Genomic DNA, 23,291 nt, shown 5'->3' with positions numbered 1-23,291 from the left:
TTCTGTATTCATTATTGAAAAAGAAACTAGGTTACTCAATGCACACTTCTTCGATGGTACGAAGATCTTGGTTGAACTCAAATTGAAAATGAGGCCACCAAATACAAGTAAAAATGTGCATCAAGTGAATTATTTCAAAGAGAGGATTATCGAACTGGGCAAAACAGGTTATAAATAATATGCATAATTATAGGAGTGAATAATCAAAATTTTATAACTAGATAAATGAAAATATGCTCAAATAAAGCACGCCAAATTCATCAAGGCAATTTGCTGGATCAATTTGTTTTCAATTCAGCAAGTTTGGCAAAGAAAATATTTTCAAGGAAAGGGTTTTTAATTAATTGAAATTAAGTGGACTGGCAGTTTTTAATTAATTGAAATTAAGTAGATTTTGGACAATAAAATGGGCACAATTTTTTAAATATGTAGGTACATTTGTTGAGGAGAAAAAATATAGGATAACCAAATAAAAATTGAAAGAATGAATTATAATTAAATAATCATAAGGGATGAAAGTTATCTCAAGACTTAGACTTTGACAGCTGATGCTGCCTTACACACCACAACAATAATAGCTAATGTTTACTTATGAACTGCAATATGTGGCACCTAGGTTTATTTCTTAACTCATGTTCATCATTATCTCTACAGCAATATTAATTGAACAATTATGTACAATTATAACCAAAACAATTCTAATAAAAAAAATTGGTCAAGTGTTAGAATAATCATTTTTTACCACCATTTATTTCCTCCTTCTATTATTAAGTAGGGCAAAGAATTATTTGAAACATACAAAATTTTAAGTATTCATTGATTGATTTATTATAGTTAAAAAAATGTTATCAACTGAAAAGTCATACAAAATTTTAATTATTCATTGATTGATTTATTATAGTTAAAAAAATGTTATCAACTGAAAAGTCAAGTTCTATAGGTTAGGGTAGAGCTCACTCGGTACTAAGCCCAATGGCATGTGAAATTAAAAAATCAGGGTAGAGGGGTCAGTTGCTCTCCCTGTGCTGCCTGGAAGAATTGGCACCCACAAAATCTTAGGTGAAGGTGAGGATGCCCAGAGGCATCCCCAGGAATTGAACTTGAGCCCTCTGGTTAATAGTCCAATATTCTACCCGCTGGACTACCACATCCCCCATTTATTAAAGTATGAAATTGCAAATTATAATCGACCAGTGACAATGATGTGAATCACCATTTCCTTAAAAAAATCCATATTACTGACAATATCTTCAAAAGAAAAATCCAAGGGGCCTCTTCAGGAGCATAACAAAAAAGAAATGCCTTGACCAGAGATAATATCAGTGCCCAGACCAGATATTCAAATATCAATTCTCAGGTACACTTAATTCTTTCAGGGACAAAAATTTTAATGATCTGCAAGAAATGAAGTGTTTTGTCAAAAATTTGGTTTGGTTAAAATTTCATTAAGTAACTAATTGATAGTTTAAAATAATGCAAACATTGAATCAATAAAATACATGATAAAGTAACCAATTGACTACTAGATGCCTTAAAATATTAAGAAAGAGCAGTGCAAAGAGGCATCATACTTTTTAATAACACAATAAAGACCATTGCCAACTATAGAACTATAGAACATATTTTGGGAAACATATGCATTGTTACAACACATAATATTAAATACCATAATGACCTTTTACCTAGTAAAAGGCTTAGCATAACTTCAGGTTTCAATGCATTTTAAAACTATCAAATATATTAAACTTAGCATAATGCAAAACATCACTAAATGCCTTGCAAGTTACAGTGACAAATTTTTCATCAAAGCTTGAAGAAAACATTTTAAAAAATCATCTGATTCAATATTCTCTTTTTTCTAAACAGTTCCGCATCAAGGAAAACAATTAATTTCATATCATAAACAACTTCATAATAAGTTCAACTTAATCCCTAAATGTTTTCAATCTTATTTACAACATAATAAATCTAAATGGGGCAGAACATATTTTCTTCATCAAAGAAATGAAATTTTGTAACAACAATACATACAAAATTAATTAAATAAGTTGAAGTATTCCTGAATGTTGGTTTAAAATTGACGATTGCTGTGGATATTACTCCAAATGTATTCAAATCAATGATATTCACTTAATATCAATTATTTGAACATGTTGAAACATTCAAGAGCTTTTGAGGAAATCATAAGTATGCACTTCCTAAAGTGGTCAAGGGTTGTTGGCAGTCAACAGAAACTGCTAACAAAAATAATATTTACCAATTATAAGAGACTATTTCAAAATATACAAAGAAGAAAACAATGATACTCTCATAGTAAAAGTTTTAATTGAATGAATCAACACCAAATGTATCTAAGGATAAGTCGATACATGCACAAGTCATTACACTTATTCAAACTTTTGTCACATTAATATTTCTACATCTGGTAAAAAATATCCTTCAGAGACACTTATAATATATAGCTGAAAGCCAAAGAGAACATAAATACCCTTGACATTCATTTTAGCCCTGAGATGATTCAGCATAGAACATTCACAATATTTTTTAGTTAATGCCCAATATGTGAATCTGCTAATTGTGGCAGCATTTTCATTACTGTTCCATGTATTTTGCATCAGTTATTTTAATTTTAAAAAGTGAATTCTGATTTTAATTAATCAAGTCAAACTAATTTTTTTGATTGTGAGCTAAAACTTTCAGTTTCCTGAAGGTCTAAATACACAAAAAGTAGACAAAGGTTTATTCAAGATGTCAAAATCAAATTATCACTGCTTTACTATGGTGCTATGAGTGAGCTATCATGTGGTATGTTGCAACTATAATAAAAGTCATGATTACTCTTCAAATAAAGTTTTAGTTCACTGTTTCTTCCAAAAATGTTTAGAATTGAAATCAACATTCTTAGATTAAAATTTTAAAATGAGATGTAAGGCCTTCCGACATGTCCTACTTATTAAGGCACTTTGTTCACAAATAATTTTTTTTGATAAAAATAGGAATAAATAACCAAATATAATAATTTTTTTAACAAATTCTGAACATATTACAGTAATTTTAAATATATCATCAGCATATATTTGGAGTACTGTGGGACTTTCAACATATCAGAAAATTTAAAGAGTACCTCATCAGTTCTTTTGTAGCTTTGAGCTGCTTTAAGGTTTCCTGAAAATATTATTATTGAATGTTAAAAACAAAGCATATTCAGCTAATATCCTATTTGCAGTAACTTCCTCAGTCAAAACACAACATTTTCATTCCTTTAAATGACTGTAAAAGGATGTGTGAAGAAAATTATTGAAAATGTTAAATGCACCTCATTAAAGGCTCATCTTGATATTCAAGCCTTAAAATTAGAAAATCCAAAATAACCAAGTTTATATCAGAAAGTGAATCTCACAAAGACTTGGAAGTGATGAAGAACACACCAGGACTGATCAATAATTCCAGTACACTTACTTCCTCCTTATTAGCTTACAATTGCTTAAATGATATTCTACGAAAATTTAAATAATTACTTTTTTGAGGTTCATTTAATCACTACTGATACTCTCCAATTAATGACAGAAAAATGATATATTTTCATGAAATACCAAGACCCCAAACCTCGCAAATTAGAGGCATTACAGGAGGCTTGAAGAGGTACTTTCTATGCATTTTTCTTAAATTGATTCCTCTTCTAAAAACACCTTGATGCAGTTTCATAAAATTAATGTCTAAGAACTTGACTTGATAAAAAATTGAACCACTTGCATCTGATTGTAATTAAGAGCTATACAACACTGTACTAGAAATAATATTACTAGATTAGGTTTAGCATTTTAGAAGTTTAATCCCACAGAATACATAATATTTAATGCAACTGCAAAAAATGTTAAGTATTAGGGCATGGGCATTGTCTGAATTAAAAATGCAACCTAAGAGGCATGACTGAAATTATTAGGAATATTGTACAAATTTCAAAATCTGGCTACTTATGTGAATGTGTGGTAAGGTAAAGGATGAAGGGTGTTTGCCAGCAAACTCTGTTCAAATCCATTTTATAGAGAAAAATGATTATATTTTTATAATTTGAATCCAATACGGGTGGCATAAATGCTTCCAAGCTTTATGTTTTTGTGGAGGTAAAGCACAAGGTAACTAGGTTAATCCTTTCACTTCTCCCCTTCACCTGAGTTGTTAACACAAAATATGATTGGTCACTGAATTGCAATGGTCAAAAATTGGAGAACAGGTCTTGGCATATCTCTTATCTTACTCGGCATTGTGTGTTTTTGGTTTTGTTTCAGTGGCTGAAAACATTGCAAATTATTAATATTCAGAGCCAGAAAAAGGAAAAGCCTAAAGCCATAACAACAGTATTTCGCAGTATAAAATGAGAAGAGAATTAAAATTAAATTAAAAAATTTGAACTTAAGAGCCTATAACCCTGTCTTTTTTATTATATAAATATCTATTGTGTATTTATTATATAACATATATTATGTTAATCTTTTTTCACATTTTAATCCCTTTTTCCCTTATCTTTATTCTTATTAAAATATAAATAAATAACTTTATATACATGTGGTATAAATTATAGAGTGAGGAAGCCCATATTACTCAGGATAATTTAAGGATTCTAACAATACATCCTGCCTCTTTATCATAATTGTTTCAGCCATTTGACTACTAGAATGGAATTAAGAAACTCACATACATGAACCCTGAACACATTAACTCCTCTTTTTGATTATTTTATTCATATAAAAACAGATTGCCCTCAGTGATTTGATACAACACTAGACAATACATATGTTTAAAGGGGTCTTTTGAACAGGTCAGAGGGCTTTCCAGATGAGAGCTAAATTGAACTCTTTTCACAAATTAAATGATCTTTAATATTTGTGTGTGCCTGCCAAACCATTCAAATTGTTTTTCAAATTCTGCCTTGGATATAAGGGCAGGGAGTCAGGTAATTTAAAACCTAATAATCAGAGAATAGTTTATACGAGTTCATTGTGTACTTGGGTTAGCTGAAGCTTCTGCAGGTTACTAAACAATAAAAAGCTTGGATAATAATTGAGGATTAAAATACAGATTATTATGAAAGATGTGTTACGTATAATTTTCTGATCTTATTTTTGGACTTTATTAAATAAATTATTGATTAAATTTTTTGTTCCAAATGAGCCAGCAGTATGTAACAAAGAGATTCTAAAATAGATAACATAAAACTGGCAGTAAACTGATCAACTGTATAAGGTATTTGTTAACTTTTCCATCAAAACCCCAAATGTACATATCTAAGCATAACTTATAAGCTTATAGCATAACCCCTTAATTCATACTACCTAGGGTTAAATAGTTAATTTTGTACTTGAAGGAAAAGGACTCCTTCAACCAACAACCGAGTAACATCTTATAAGTTCATGGAAATCAATCATCGTTTAACCTTGTTAATACTGAGATTTTTATGGTGATTGTCACCCGCACCAGAGAATGTTCCCATGGGATTTTTAGGAGCATATGTCTGTAATTTAAATGTTCCCATAGGAGTGATTACTGGCATACACAAAAAATTACTTAGTGAACGACTGTGGTAGTTAAGTCTGATATTTTTTACCTGAAAATTTATCCTAACCATGTTTTTTTCTGAAGAAAATTCTTACTTTTCATTGAGAAGTTAAAGCAAAGGGATCAATTTGCAATAGACAAAATGTTCACCGCTTTTTTTTGTTCAAGTGTCAAGGGAAGTATTTACACTTTAGTACATCTAATCTGTCAGATATGATGCTTAAATGTAGCCCCCTAATGCCTCTTTCTAACAAAACGACAATGGTTTTACACCATGTTTTTCTCCCTAATCCTTGCTCCTCCCCACACTGAATGACGCAAACAATCCTACTTATCCAGAAGTATCTACCACCGACAAAATTTAAAATTGGAAAGGTGACCAAGAATTTAAATTAAATATCACCTTATTTGAACAACTGAAATTATAATTATATGAATTATTAAATGTGGTTACCTTATGCTTTTCTCACAAATACTTAGAATAATTAAAAAATATTTGTAATGCAGTTTCACATAAATAAGAAATATCTGGCGCTACTACAACTTCAGGTAGTATGAGTAAAAATGTGTACCACGCTGACCTGAAAATAAAAAATAGGTTTTCCTTCACCAGGAAGGGTTAAAAAATTACGCTAATATTAATCTTATATTATATTAATCATATATTCAGCACACACCTGAGCTTGATAACAATGAAAAAATCATCTCTGCACATGCCAGATGGAGATCTCTTTGTTCACACACACATTCAAAGAATTTCCTGAGTGAAAAAATACCTTAACAACAGCAGAACATGATTTTAAGTCAAAATTCATCCACAATTGACAGCTTCTATTCTACCATAAATGCCAAAGCATAATTTTTTACTAGACAGAACGTTGGAAGAGCTATCAAGCTCCCTTCTGAAAATCAAATTTAGTCACTTGTAGATATTTCACTTGGAATGAAACTTAACAAGAATCGATAAATGCTTCTTTCACATACAGTTATACAACAGTCTTCTAAACAGTAATGCAACATTCTTTTTATTAGCAGTACAATCCATATCAGAGCACATAAAAACAATAATCGGTCGGTATGGCTTGAAAAGATTATATTGAAGTTAACTTTTTAAAAATTAGAAGCATTGGCACATAAATGATGCACAAAGGTCATCAACAATAACCCTGGGCAGCTAATTTAATTGACTGGGATAGTGCACGAATAAGTCAAGCAAACTTTTTGAATGGACCAGTATGCTCAGTAATCATGTTTAAAGAAAAGTACATAAATTTAACACATTAGATTTCACCGATAATGAGGAATGGAAATAAATGAGAATGCTTGAGAGGGAAAGCAAGACTTTTGCAGGCTCATTATGATGAAATGCATTACTTCGGTGTTTCCTACACATTTCGCTATGTTCCTAACAACAGTCACAAGGCACTCGATACTCACAACACAAAATGACTACGCTGACAATTGACAAGGTGATATTTTTTCTGAAAAAGCTCATCTTAAAATACATAATAAATATAATAAACCACGGCATCCACTGGCTCTAAGTACTTGTATACAGTTGCAGAAAGAGATAGTAATTCTAAAATGCTGTGCATTGTCTCCTTTGTATGGCTAATTTTGACCCAAGTTGTAGCACAATACAGTGTTTCCATGATTTGCCTATACACTCATTGAGGGTAAAAAGAAACTTAACATTTCCACCAAAAAACCACATAAATACACCACCATTTTTGGTGGAAATGTTAAGTTTCTTTTTACCATCAAAATGAAGGAATTCCACAAACTTAAACCTGAAACTGTTATATTTATTCACTTATTGCCAATGAAGGTGTTTGCTTTGAGTGAATTTAGTCATAGAAGTCTAACATTATAAGTAAAAATTCATAAGGTCCATTCAAAACCTACCTCTAATCAGTAGACTAACTACAATGATTTCCCTCGGCCCTTAGCAGATAATGGGAACGAAAATAGTATCTATTTGTTTATCAAATAGCCGGCCAATTTGTATGAAAATCTCAATTTGCAAAACAATGTTAAAGAACTTCTAAAAGAGACTATATGAGAGAGAGGAGTGATCCACGAATAATTTATTTTTTTCTATTGTTTCAACAAATTAAAACTCATTTTGTGGGCTCTATATGGAAAACTTATCCAATTCTTCTCTTCCTATTCATGATTAGGAACAATAAACTAAATGTTACTCAAAAATCATGGCTAAAAGCGCAAATCATTACGTACAGGTACCAGCTGAAATTCAGACCATTACTGTATCTAGTGCCATTGCTCTAAATTTTAGGTTTTTTTATTTTTAAGTTGTGTAATAAGTTTATTAAATTATATACCAATTGATAAAAATTCTACATATATACATAACACAACAAATACTATTTTTACATCAATGGTAGGCATTTATAAGAGAACATACATTAGTAAACCTGCATTTGGAGCATATAATACAGCTACTATGAAAACATTATATGATAAAATAGACAAGTGATTTCAGTGTCCAATACCACTTCTAATTGCCAAGTTAGAACTGTTCAAGCAACAGAAACATATTCAGTATGCAATATTGGGAATCAAAATTATCACCAAAGACAATAGATTGCTATAATATTCAACCCTGAAATTAGAAAAATTTAACACCCAATTAAATATACTTGAACTGAATAAATGAGATTTTAGTAACACATATAGATAGAATTTGTAGACAAAGTATCCAATTCACACATAGAAAACAGCACAGAGCAAAATAAATAATGGTACTATCTCATATGTAAGGAAAAATAAAATTCTAATAATCACTCCTCACTGAACTCAGCACAGCAGGCAATATATACATTACAGTAATAATAAATATGATTCAAGAAAGATGAATATACATTAACACTATATTTCTATAAAGTTAATGAAATTCAAGATTAAGGTACAAATTTATATTGGTGCAGAGGTAGAGCATGAATTATTAATGATACTCATTACTTCATTGAAATCAACAAGTCAGTAATGAATATATTTCATTTTTACAATATGTCATTCATAAGTTAGAGGTGACTGACTTCAATCAATTTAAAAAAATGATACCTCTTAACATTGAACATATTCTATAAAATTAATAGAATTCTCTTTTGTCCATATGCATGGGAGAGACTTTTAAGTAAAACTTCTTGAGGCATGAAATATTAAAGTACTTGAGCATCATTAATCAAATTATTTTCATTACCAAATACTTCAAAGATATCTTTAACACGCTTCTCTTTCATGGAAGTAATCGTGTAAAATATTATTTTTTAATAGGGCATCAAAAGTTTTTTTTTGAGGTAACAAAACAGCATAACTTTGAGGTGAAAAATTCCTTGCTGAACTGTGCATATATTATTTTAACATTATTTATAGAGGCCTACTTAACAAATTAAATTTGATTTATTATCAAATGAGAGAGTTGGACACAAAATTAATAATGGATTACTAAAAACTTCAACTTTTTGTGGATTGGTGCACCCATGGACATCAATTCATACAAAAGCAAAGCAATATTAACTTCATTATTCTTCAACCTTGAATTTCATGTTAACAAACATACTCCTTGCCCATGCATGACCTAGTGATGATATTCCTTATCTCATAATGTCCAACAATCACTATGAATTAAATCACAACATTCTGAAAACAACATCAATGAAATCACTTTAAAGAGCCTTTCTGAAGTATACTGGCTAAAAAAATAGATGAAACTCTCAATGGTATCAATTATTGAGCAAAAATTGCCCATAAGGTCATCACTTCCACATTAACTTGTAAATTGTTCTCCAAAACTAAGGTCCAAACAAATGAAAGAGCACTGCACTGGAAGATCACTTCTGAAGACTATAATCACAATCATGAAGAAACGATGCCATATTTAGGAGTAAAAACATTTGAATAATGTTCTTGGCATGTATTTTTACATTTTTCATGGTGATCTAATGAGTACTACGAGGAAAACACAATGAACACTTGCGCTGCTTTACTGGAACACTGAAAAATAACTTCATTGTTTCTAACTCTAATACTTCATTTTTTTGTCTGTTTTTCACCACACAGATGAATTGAAACATCACTTAACTCTCCAACAGTCAAACACAACCATCGTCAGTTTTACTCATAACACAGCCATTTTCCTCTAACAAGATGAATCATAAGCTAATATAAACAAATGTTTCTTTGAGAAAAAATGTGAAGCACTAAACTTGGGTACAGGCCCATTTAAAAAGAAAGAGTAAAGCCAACATATATCTAACATAGAAAAAAAATTTTTAACTGATCTGAAGCAATATTTAACAAACTCCTCCCTCCAACAAACATTTAGCAGAACATAAAGATAGTAAAATAGAGATAATCTAACATGAAACAAAAATGAAATCACAGTGAGAAAAATTCAGATGAGATTGTTTAGTAATGACGGGAAAGAATGGGTCACAAAACTTCAGATGTTCCAGAGTTGATGAATTTTTAAAAAATTAATTGCATTCACAAATTACATTTTCCATACAAAATTTTGCAATTTTGAAACAAATAAATGTCCAGAGTGAAAAATCACACTGAAACCAGATGACAAGAACAAATGTGCATACATAAATCTGTGAATTTCAGTGGGTTCCAGCATCCAGGCTTACTTTCTTTGATAGATAGTATGACAAATATACGCTGAACACTGTAATATTTTTCACAAATATCTGATTATTCAGCAGTGGAAGCAAGTCTTGAGATGCTTTTGAGACGACGAAGACTGTTCATGCACTAACTTCAGCACTACACAATCCACAATAACTCTGACCAACATGTATAACAGAAATGTAGCATAATGATGGCAAACTTTTGTCCAATTATTTCATCAGTAAGGAGGTGCTATAATTTTAATAGCATCAAGGGCATTTGTTTAAGCTAATACACAGTGTTAACAATGCGAAACACAAACTAAAACAGGATTTGTGTAAAAGTATGACAAGCATTTTCACACACAGCGATAAAAAAATAAACTGAATTAACTTAAATTTCTGCACTGAACTTTTAAATGTACTCCTCCAATATTGCATTAAAATACTCAATTACAGCTAATATAAAGCATTTCACCAATTTATTAGATATCACAGCTTTTTAGGTTATTCATTAAACAGGAATGCTTGAAATACACTACAGTTAACTTTCTGTACAATTAATTATTTTAGCATACCAAAAAGTATACTTCATCACAATACTTCATAATTACATATACCTTAATAAGTTATAATGTAGAACTTTGCACGGCAAAGACAGTACCTATATTTTTCAATAGATGAAAATCCAATCCTGAAGACTAATTTCAATCATACACGCAAAATTTTCCTATGCAGTTTCATTTTCAGTGGCCTACCTTCCCTAAAAAATTATTCACACTATGATAAGTATCATATATAGTTTTCACACATTCACATAGGGCGGTAAAAAAAATTAACTAAAGAATAACTTTCTAAGCATTGATATACAAATTCTGCAAGCTACTTTTAATTCTTTCTGGGAAACTGTGGGTGCCACAGGTTAAGGAAAAGGTCCACTTACTCCAATGTGTTATTTGAATATGCCACATTAGAGGGTTTGGCAATAGGTGAGCTACGCCCCACATATCAAATTAATTTTTACTTACGAAATGTAATCCAATAATTATTAGGAATTGAAGAGGCTAAAATCTTCCAGGCATAAGCCCAAAGAAATGATCAGGATAAGCTATATGCTCATGTGCTCATTGGTGTTGACATTAATGATAGACAACCGAAAAAATATTTACCACAATGGTGTCATATTTAAGAAGAAGAAATTGTTTAGGGGCTAGAATAAAAATGTATCATGCTACAAGGAAAAAACCTACTCCCTCCCCAGCATGTCCTCACTTTTTTGCCTCGCACTTGAACAAGGATTGTTCACTACATCCTAATAAAATCCAAGAGATTTTAGTGAAAGGGTTTGTTTTTGAAGTGGAAAAGGTTTGCTTTCAGTGAGCCTCACCTCTCACTACACTTATGTTTAAGTTCCAGCTACAATCATCATGTGGTTTCATTTCCAAATTTGATTGAAGCAGCAATCTTTTATTTAGAAAAATGGAAAAATATGAATTGTGTGTGGTGATTCAACACTTTTAGTTTAAAGGTTCAACACAGAAAGAGATCAAAGACAAGTTGGATGAAGTTCCTGGCACATTTCCTCCTGTGTTTGCTACCATTTAAATTGGATAAATGAGTTGAAAGGTGGCCGTACATCCACAATTGATGACAATTGTTTAGGATGTCCAGTGGAAGTAACTTCCTCCAAAATGATTAACAAAATCTGTGATATGGTTTTGAGTATTCAATAAATCAAAGTTGCAAGATAGTCGAGGCCACAGGCCTCCACAAGGTGCAGTGTTTTCAATTTTGCATGAAAAATTGGTATGATAAAATTATGCATCATTATTGATTGCAATGGTTGATCAAAGTAAGTAAGAAAAAAATATCCTCATTCGACAAAGAAAAAATTCTCATCCATTCCATTCTTTTTCAAGCCTCTCCCACATACATTGTACCCATATTGGTAGACCACTTCATCTTCTTCCTCAGGTGCTACAACCTTCCATGCATTTTGGGCTTTTCGACAGTTAAACCCTTCTATCTCTTGCTAGCTCCTTTCAAGTAGTTTTATTCATTTTTCATAAATCCTCAATCACATCATCTCTCCATCTTTTCCCATGTCTTCCTCCAAGTTTATTTCCTTCTGGTATCCATCTATAAGTCTAAATGTCAACCATTTCTCTGCCTTTGTGACTCTATGAAGCGGATTATCGTTTCTTCCTTTATCAGCTATTTAATCCTCAATTTCTCTTGATTCTCCATTCACATCCTTCCTACAGCATTAATCTAACCATTCTTCAAAATAATTTTCTTTCAAAAGCGTCTGGCTTTCTCCATTTTTCTTTGTTAATGCCCATGTCTTCCAGATGTATGTCATAACCTGTCTTATTGATATATTTTAGATTCTATGCTTGAATTGCTCACATAGAATATTATAGCTTAGTAGTTACCTAAAGACGTCTATTACCTGCAGATATTCTCAGTATAGATACCACCATCATCCAATAATGCAATCACTTTCAGAAACTTTTCTACTGCCAATGTGCCAGTACGAGCTGCTCTCAACTTAATTTCACATAGTGTACATTTCAACAGTTTTAAAATTGAGTGAACCCCCAGTAATTCAGGGCTACACCTTTCTGCCTCATTCCTCTGTTCCTTCAATGTCTCACACAGAGAGACTATTCAATTTTTAAAAGGTTAACTGATTTTGAACATTGCTCTTCCATCAATATTGTTGATAATTTTTCCATTTCAGTTAGCAGATCAATAGAATGTTTAGCAATGGTCATAGCCTTCAAACAAGCAGAACTTTTTACGCACTCTTTAAGCAGTTCCTTTTCTTTGATAGTTTGCAACAACAATTTGTATTTTTATGAATATTTATAATCAAGGTGCAAGTATTTTGATGCTAGTACCTGTAATCTTTGGTCATAGCCATTCAGGACCTAGTGGCATTGAAGAAGTAACTGTATTTTGTGCCTGATGGCAATTTTGATGAAATATCATGCGTTGGACAGGGTCTGAGCAAATGAGATGTTGTCAGCTAATGTTTATAATTTGCTTTGAGTGGGTTCATTAGTCCTACATTTTGCTGGCATAATAATATAAGATTTTGATGCCTACTTTAATTATTGTCTCTTTGGCTGATGGGGATGGGACAATTTTTGGCAGTTATAATATTATAATTATGACATAACAACATTCACTGTGCCATATGCTTATGATAAATGTATTCACAAACTTTGAGATTAAAGTTAAAAAAGACAAGTTACAAATTTGATAAAGTCTGCATTAATAGATTACATTCTCAATGCATTCCAAAATTTGATACAGAACCTCTAGCCAATGATGTCATAAGTTTGTGGTATCAAACTAGTGCAGCTGCTGAAAATTCAAACTAAACGTTTTTGTACATAATATTACAATATGATAATAAATAATACAAAAACCATCGAAAGCCTTAAAAATAAATGGTAAATCATTATTTCTCATTTCCTGGTTGATACCCTAATCATATGATGGAAAATACCCACAGCGACTGCTCTACTATCCTGAAAGTTCCAGCAATTAAGCAGGTTAATCCCTTGAAGGCCTACGGATTCCATTTGGCATCAACTGACAGCCAGTATTATTTCATTTTGTATTACAAACTAAAAGAGCTCAATAGCAATCTAGTAACTTTGCATTTGTTCTATTTTGTGAATTATATGCATCATCATGACAATTTTTCTTCCAGCCATACTTTAGCCAAGAATGAGGGAAGTCACATTAGTGTCACAGCAGGAAAAAATGGGAAAGAGGATTAACTAAGTTCATAATAAAATGATTTTTGGGCATCACTATACGTATTACTTTTATGCAATTATTCCGAACATCTATTTATCTAAATTACTCTTCAGTAAATTGATTCGAAATCATATGACATCACCTGCAATAAAAGCCTATAATATTTAGTTAAAAGTTATGGTGCCGAAATACCACTATTGGTTATATAGTAAATTTTGAGTTTTACCAGGGTAAAAATGCAATTGTAAATTCCAAATTCAAATAAGTTAATTTTGGTAGAGCTTTGAGGGTTAATAAGTGATTATAAAATCATCAATGGACTCCATTTAATGACTTTCTAGGATTACAAGCACCCATTATTTTGGCATTTCACTGTTATCCTTATATTTTCTTTCTCTACATGGGTTGCCTTCTTCTCAAATCAAAAGCATTAAAATACATAATTTACATTTGGTCATACTGGCAAACAATGGATTCAATTTAAAGAAATGTAAACCTTGGTGTACTCAACAGCCTAAGCATAAGGAAAAGTCCAATTTTCAACTAGAATAAGTTGAATTACTAACCCAGTATAGGTCACCATAATTTATCACTCTAGGTCAACTTTAGGTTTTCATCAGCAGGAAAAAGCATGGCATTTCTTGCCCTATATTGAACATATGGCAATTAAATTTTTGTTTTAGTAACTATAAATATGACAGCCATTATGGAAAAATGTTTTGTGGTTTAAAAAATAAGAATTCATGAAAAAGAAAGTAGCTGAAACTTGATATGCTGTTCAGACAAAGTTGGCATTATTAGTCAAAAAAGCAAAAGGCATAACAAAGCATTGTCCTGTTTAAATAAACTGAAGAAACAGCAGAAAATGTCATTGCAAAATAGATGCAACTGCGATTATCATATCAAGTATAAAATTAAATTCAGTTGTTCATACAAAAATTGAATTTTTATCAGGTTAACACTTTTTCTTTTGCGCCATTACAGAAAATGAAAGAACTGAATTTCATTAATGTGTCAGAAAATCAAAGAGGTTGAATTCAACAAAATTCACAGTATTACACCACATTATTATGATGTTACTCTTATCGGCGGAGTAAACCATGGAAATTCTTTTAAAAATGAACAGATATGCTCAAATGAGCATTAGCCTCCAAGGATTCAACTGCTGACTAATTTTTGCTCATATAAAATCAGCCTAAGAATTTTTTTCTGTAGCTTGAAAAATTATATATTTTTTAATTTAACTTTTTCAGAAGCACGTAAGTATATCACTATAAATCAGTTTCCCAGGAGATGTTGGACAATACACCGCAAGTTACCATATCAATTTCAGAGCCATGGCTTACTTTCGGAACTATATTTTTTAAATTCAAGTTTCCCCCAACCCATTTTGAAACATAAAAACTGATTATAAAGTACTGTATTTCCTGACCAATTAGATGCACATTTTTTACCTTCTTTACAAAATGTGCCCTAAAATCAGCATACATCTTATGGGCCAGGGTTGTAGCTTTGACCTAACAGCGCAAGGTGATTTGCTGGAAAAATGCATGCTACTAAGTTTTTTCCCGAATCAAACATAGGCCATGCTTGCCTTGATTACAAATTATGATTATGTCACTGTTTTGAATCAGGAGGAAGCAACAGAGTTTTAATGTTTCATTGAAAGTATTTCCTAAAAAATTCCCAAATAAATCATAAATTTATACAATGCAGCACATTTTGTTTCATCTCACATGTGGTGATGCTGCAAAACTTAATACACATTGGGCGGAGGGTGGTCAGAATTCGCCCCTCTGATAATGCATACACTTGGGAGCCTACACATATTCAACCTAAAGTAGTACGAGTGTGTGATTAAGAAATAGAAAATAGTTGCTTTTAATACAAATTTCGATTAAAGCTAGGTTTTAGAATGTCCCTAACAATCTTTATGCATTACCTAAAGCATAAAATTCATCTTGTTCACTTTACCTTATATTCTTCTCCAGATGTACGTATTTTTAACCTGTCTTCATGCAAGGCTAAAATTCTATCATCTTCCCTATCCCTGTTTACCTAACATTCTTCTTTCTATTACAACCTTTAACTATCCACTGCCTACTTTTAAGCTCACCTTCACTCACTTTTTTGCCTTCTCTGAATTCTACCCAACAACTTTATTTCTTCCTCCACAATCCATGAAATTTTACCGTAGCCTTCAAAATGTTCCACTTATTATCCTCATTCGTTGCCATTCTTACATCTCAAAAACCTTGGTACTACTCACATCTTCTTACCTCAACGACTAGATTTTAGGTTTGCACATCACCATATTCTCAATTTAAGTACATTTTCATCTTCTTTTCTAAATCATTACTTAGCCTGTCATCAATATCTCCTTCTTGTAAATTCTTATTTCATTTCTCTATTTATCTTCCCATGTTACCATTGCTATTCATTTTCATACCCAATCATTTTCCTTTAAACTACTACCCAAATACGGTGAAATCGCAATTTCATGTTTCTGAGTGTGCTAGAAACAAAATATGCTAAATAAGGGTTAATAAAAAATCAAGCTTTAGCAGTACGCAGGTAAGTATTGCCATGCAGAACACAATCCCCCAAGAGCTCAACGTGTCACAATGTTTATTTCGAATCACCCTCCTAAACTTTTTTTTTATATTTCACAGTAGATATCCAGATAGTCTTAAACCACATTCAATCTTGAAATTCATTTCATTAACTTCACTAAGGTGAAAGTGAATTTCAACAGCTTTTTTCCATAAGTTTTTGGCAGAACTCTTATTATAGTGTGTGCCTTGCTGGTGGGATTCTCAATTGCAGAACATATACCAAATTACATCTCCTCTGCTAGTAAACTGAGTCACATTACATTTTGCTGTAAAGATGGCAGCTCTGTTCCCACTCTAATGCACAATTTAATTTCCAGAGAGTACTCATATTTTAATTTAATCTTGATTGACCTTATGATTGTCAAAAAGTTGAACTCTCAAATTTAGGCATTTTGGTCTGGATATACAGTAGCAACTCATGTACTCTGCATGCCTTTCTTTTGCCAAGGTGTAAAATAAAGGAGTATACATCTTCCCTTCTCACTACTGGAAATCGCATCTGCACAAAGAGCATTTTAACTGCTGCCATTTATTACCAAGAAAAATGTGTACCACACTTCTTCCTGTCAGAGAAATCTCATGGAGACTGAAGTGATTTTGATTGGAGCACACTGCAATTCCAACAAATAGATGTATACTTCCTTCTGTTCACTGACTACCCTGACGATAGATAACACTGGCTAAACTTTGCAAAAATCACCAAATTTCAATGCACGCAGTATGGGCACAAAATCTCATATTTGATGTTTATTTCCTCTTCAGATAATTCCTCACTGATGAATAGTTAAAAATTATACTCGTGGATTTCCCAGAAAATGAAAATTCTTTCTTCATAGGGCTTACCCAGCTCATATATTGTCAGTGTATCCTTTCCAATTTTGCATTACTTAGCAAAAGGATTTCAATCTCAGGCCAATAAAGCTTTCACATACTATTGTGGGACTTCACATATATATATCTGGGAACAAAAATTCCCATTCATTTTATCACATTTCAATCCTTCTGAATATTTACCTTGGCAGGGCAGAATATGATATACGAGTGGAAAAGACACTTCAGGTCAAACTTCATACTTAAGGGTAGATACACATTACGCAAGGACCTTTTGCCATTAAATTGCTCCTACAATAAAATCACCGATGAGTTCAGCCAACAAATCACTCAATGTATCAATATCATCATAGGAACTTTATTGTCAACTAATATAATTTATCACAACCCCCTAATGTTTTTTCACTAAGTATTAATCTCTTAGTCTTAATCTAAAGAATTTTCATTTTTATACAACGCAAATTCTCCAGTTTCTTTACCCTCAAATACAAAATTACAACTGAGAAAATGAGTAAGGTTTCTCAAGGACTAACTAGACTTTTTATCTAAGTGTTATTACATCTTAATAAGATTCATTAAAATTTTCAGAAAAATAGGGTGCACTGAGAAAATTGTTGAATGAACATTCTATTATATGAACATTCCCTAAACACCTACCCTATTCAACATTAAAATACACCCTATGTCTACACACGCAATTGTCTCGATTGCAGCAATTATACAACAATTTTATTAAGTTACATTGGCTTAATCTGCAAGTCCTGCAAATAATAATACATTTTCAGAATACCTCACCTAATATTCCCTTTCCTCTTTCTTCATCAGTCTTCTTCCCTGTCATAATCTATCTCACACACTCCTCTTTACTCACACAAGGAACTATTCATTCCTTCCTTTATCTATGAGACGCTGGATATATACCGTGTACTCAAATAGTTCCAGGATTGGACACCCACAGATGAAAAAACAAAATGAAATGACCTATATATTATCAGGCTTCTACATCCCCATCTCCCCCAATATGATACAGCACCTATACGAATCTCCAGGTCCATCAATGCCTTATGGAACCTCTGTACTGGAATAATGTTCAGTTGCTTTGCCAATACTGTTTCAATCACCTCTACTGAAGTGTATTTTGGCTCATGGATGTCATGTACTGACAAATTTGTTTTATTTTAATAAATTCATGCAAAAAGTTTGGCAAGGTATCATTTTTTCAATTGTTAATTAAAACTTATAAAATTTACCTTTAATTTACATTAGCTGAAAGGAATTTTAAGTTTATTTTACTCAATTTATCATCACCTATAATCCACTTTAAGAGGCTTTGCTGCATCTCTTAGAAAAGCTAAATAGCAGCAGTGCAATTTATATTCCCAAGTTACTACGCAGACATTCCAGCCCTCGGAAGGTGTGACACAGTATATGAACAGTCCCAAATGCAAAGATTTTTGTCTTTCAAAAAATTACCTTTACGGGCAGATCAGCTTATTGCTGTGACCTGGTAGAGTGATAGATTTTCACTTCTGAAGCGTGTTGCCTTTCTAGGTTAATGCGAGGTTTAATAACTTAAGTTGATACAGGAGATGCACAGTAGCATACCCCAAAACCATGTCCATAATGTCCTCATACAAATGTAGATACACAAGAGGAACCAAGCAAATACATGCATACATGAAACATTTTATGATTTATTTGTTTTGTACTATATCGGTTTAACAAATATCTTATGGCTGTGATGTGGTAAAAATGTATCAAAAACATACATGCAGTGCAACGTCCTACTTCACAATTATAATTGCACTAAAATTTAAGAACTTCACCACAACTACTCCTCAGGATCCACATAACAAAAAGTTTTCCCTAAAACTGGCAATCCTTCCAGATGGCACTAGTCTTATAAAAAAGATGAACAAAACACAATAATAAGTCTAATGCATGGTTATGCTTTCGTTTGCAACCATTTCTAATACAGTACAAAAAATTTACTTAATATTAAGATATGTACACCTAGAATAGCTTGAATGTCAATAACGATAGAAGATATGACAATTAAGAATAATTATCACTCCAGTAGCTCTATTTGTCAAGTACCACACATATCAACAACAGATGCTCTTAAAATTTCAGGAAACCAAGCTTTTTGGAAAAGAAAAACAGTACTTCATTTGTCACTGCAATAAAGATTCCTGGCCATTCAACAAAAAGCACCGAAGGCAGAGTTTTATGAAAAACAGAATGCCGTTGGGAAAAATAGTTTCCAAGACATTCAATTCAACATATGAATTGATGGATATGAATATACTATCCTACGTATCCTTAAGTAAAACAGTCATAACAGGTATTTACTATATACAGAAACCAATGCGACAATTGTGATGTTCCAATAAATGAGAACAGTTAACAGGGAATGCTGATACACAATACAATACATATTGCATTAATAAACCTCCAAATACTTTAAATATGCAATGAAAATTATGAACAGCAAACGTCAGAGTAACAATTAGGAGATTAAAATTATGAGATCTCAAAAATATAATTATAAAAAATGATATAACAGTCATAAAATTGATCAAAAATAAATCAGTGTAATCCAAATACAAGTTTTTCACTGCACTGTAAAAATTAAAGTAGAAAATATACTTTCTTCTTATGTATCACAAAAGTGCTTTAAATAGGAAACACAGAATTGGTTGTTGCATTAATGTTCAGACTTATGACACATCACAGCTGATTAAATTTAATTACTAACACTCATGAAAATCACTGATGCATCACAAATTTCACGGTAACTTGGCCACAGTTTAAAATCTTTTCAAGGCACAGATTTAAAATAAAAATCTGGGTTGCATATTGAAATAGTAAAGCTTTAACAATTATATTAATGTTAGGACTTTTCACTTTCTGATGAAATTAAACTGTTAAACATTGAAGATTTGACTTCACAAAGCAAATGCAGAATATTTAAAAAAATAAAATATATATAATTATTAATACAAGACCACGGAAAATGTTTAACATTCAGTGCCAGTGTAAAATGTAGAACCAATTTAACAAAAGTGTATATATAGGTTCCAAATATTGAATAAAAACTAACAATTTCTTTACAGACTGTTAGATACCTGTAATTATCACCAAAATATTCTTTCCCATAATCCTTCCTCTGGGAATATCTCGATCTTCCACCATATTGGTATTCTGGTTCATAATAAGATCCAGATTCATAATCTTGACGACCATCCTTGTAGCCACGCTGATATCTATAAAAGCAAAAAAAATACCTAAGACTTCAGAGACTAAAATTTCCTCAAATTCTAATTTTCTACATATAACATTGATAAAACCATATGATAGAATACTGGATCAATTAAATTTATAACTTCTATTGGAAATCTGCATTCATATCTTCCATAATGTGATAAATTAATAAAATTAAACAATTATCATATGATTTTTTCACAATAAAAACAGGTGAATATTAATTTCACCAAGACATATTAATACTATACTATCTAAATTCACTTGGGTTTAGCCTAGTTGTTTGCACAGGGCTTATTTACTGACTACCATGTCTGTCAATTTCCCTTCATTAATAGCAGCGGTGAAACCCCTGAAGTTGTGTTCTTGAAATTTAAGTGTACATATGTTCACTTTAAGTGAATTACTTCTTTCCCTCAGCTTTCCACTTCATTATACCCAGTTCAAACTATCTATAACAGTCACTGGCATACGAGGAATCCTTGTAAACCCTGAACGAATGAAAGGGTACGATTCACAAAGGTCTTACACACTTGAGTGATTGAGTGACTGCAAACGTGAATTTGGGCCTCTTTTCTTTTTTGATTTGTTATTTCAATTTGTTTTTCATTCCTATGTGAGTACAATGAGTTCCTAGCATAGGAGATAACCTTGCAAATCCTGAGTATGTGTGTGAATGTGATTCACGAGAGTGACTGTTATTCCTTAAAACACCCTAGTGATTGAGAGGTTGTACGTTTTTTCCTTATTTATTATTTTTGCATTGTTTGTGGGTGATTGAGGTACACGTGGATAACTGTTTCCCAAACACACCCAAGTGACGTGACCACGTATGTGTTTCCCATCTACCCCTTACTTGTCACTTGGTTTTTACCACCCACCCCCTTCAACAAACCTTGTGGCAATCAAATTTATGCTCTTGTCTATTTCATTTTCCATTGCTTCAAGACTATAGGTACATTCCTGTTAAATTTACTACAAGAAGAAATTACACGAAGCAAGGTCAGGTGAGTAAGGGGCATGAGGCAAAGGAGTCATGTTGTTTTTGACTAAAAACTGGCGCACTGAAATGGAGCCAGTGCATTGCCATGGTAGAAAAGCCAGCCCTTTGTCTACCACAAATTGGGCCTTTTTTGACGCACACTGTCACGCAATCTTTTTAAAACCTCCAAATATAAAGCCTGATTAACAGTCTGACCTGGTGGGATGTATTCAAAATGCACTATTCCTCTCACATTGAAAAAACAAATGAGCATCTTCTTGAGGTTTGATTTCACTTGACCAGCTTTTTTTGAGTAAGGCGACAACGAAGTTTTCCATTGGCTTGATTGTTGTTGGCGGATGCCCTGAACGCAGTTAGTCATCAATGGACTTCTCAGCTTCTTTGAAACGAGAAAACCATTGTTACACTTAGTTTTTCCCATAGCACAATCCTTGTAAGCTGTGTTTCAGATCACAAGAGTTTTTGAGGTGTTTCCCCCAAGCAGGAAGCCAAATTTCACAGCAGCAGCTGTTCACTTAAATCCGCCATGATGAAAAATGAAGAGAAAGCAAAATTGCTTTTAAAAAATGAATTTCTGCAGCTAAACACAACCTTCCCAGATGACAACAATGCCAGGGCAGAACTTGGAACTGTTTGCGCTATGCTCACCTAGTGGAAGAAATGCGAACCACGTAAGCTCCGCCAACTGCAGCACTTTTCCTGTTATTTTTGGTTACCCTGTTGTACAGTTTCCATGTTTAGTTCATAAGCAGACTGAAACTACACATCTTGAAACTTCACAGGATTAAGCCGTGAAACCCCTTTTCGACTTTTAGAGTGGTAAAAGAAAAATATGTAAATCGCAGGATAATCTAAATTGTGGGAAATCATCATTCGCAGGAAATGGAGACTAAATCATAATCAAAAGCCCCATAATTTTTTCAAATTGATCTAACAAGTTTTGGGCCCCTGAATCATGACAGAAATAAACAAACAAATAAAAGTTAACATAATTAGAGTGAAAACTGCTACTGCTACCAGAAATGTAAACAAGTTCTTTGAATAAAGCTATACATAGACTTATATGCCATTATTTTAATGAATTAATCATCTTTTTTATAGAATTTAAGATTCACCTTTTTTTCAAACTTATGGTTCAAAAATCACCCACATCTTACATGTGAAGGTTCCAACTCCATGGATTAATGTTCAATACTGAATGTTCTTTTTACACTAAATGGTCAGCACTACTTATTTTGACTAATTACATTTATTATTCAAAGAATGTTGTAGCTGGGACTCTTATTATTGAGCTCATCGCTATTACATGATGCAAATATTGTGTTGCTCACTTAGCAATGTCGAAAGAGGGGTGAGATATCGAAATAACTTGATCATATTATATAACAACAGATCATCACAAAACAAGAGGTGGTTTCCTTCCTACCTCCTCATTCATTCCCTCTCTTCCCCCATCGGGATTCCCTCTCCCTCACTCACAAAGATAAACTCAACAACGGATAAAAAAACAAAGAGGGGGAGGGTGCCTCTTTCACTTATTCCTTGAGCCCACTATTGTATCAAAACGTACTTATTCTGCCAAAGTTAATATTCCATCATTATATTAATCTCCCA

At 32.2% G+C, this 23,291-nt stretch overlaps 1 protein-coding gene across 3 annotated transcripts in view; it reads right to left on the bottom strand.

Annotated features, from left to right (window-relative positions):
* Positions 1–23,291, bottom strand: part of snama (something that sticks like glue) — an 88,009-nt gene that overhangs the window by 9,703 nt on the left and 55,015 nt on the right. For all 3 annotated transcript variants that reach the window (XM_071587396.1, XM_071587395.1, XM_071587398.1), the window contains one exon: positions 20,539–20,676. In XM_071587396.1, coding sequence (XP_071443497.1) covers positions 20,539–20,676 — 138 coding nt within the window. The remainder of the gene's footprint in view (positions 1–20,538; positions 20,677–23,291) is intronic.

This window comes from Hetaerina americana, unplaced genomic scaffold (genome assembly GCF_022747635.1).
Source record: "Hetaerina americana unplaced genomic scaffold, ioHetAmer1.1.p SCAF_3, whole genome shotgun sequence".
NCBI lineage: Eukaryota > Metazoa > Arthropoda > Insecta > Odonata > Calopterygidae > Hetaerina > Hetaerina americana.
This window is presented reverse-complemented; position numbering and strand designations above follow the sequence as displayed.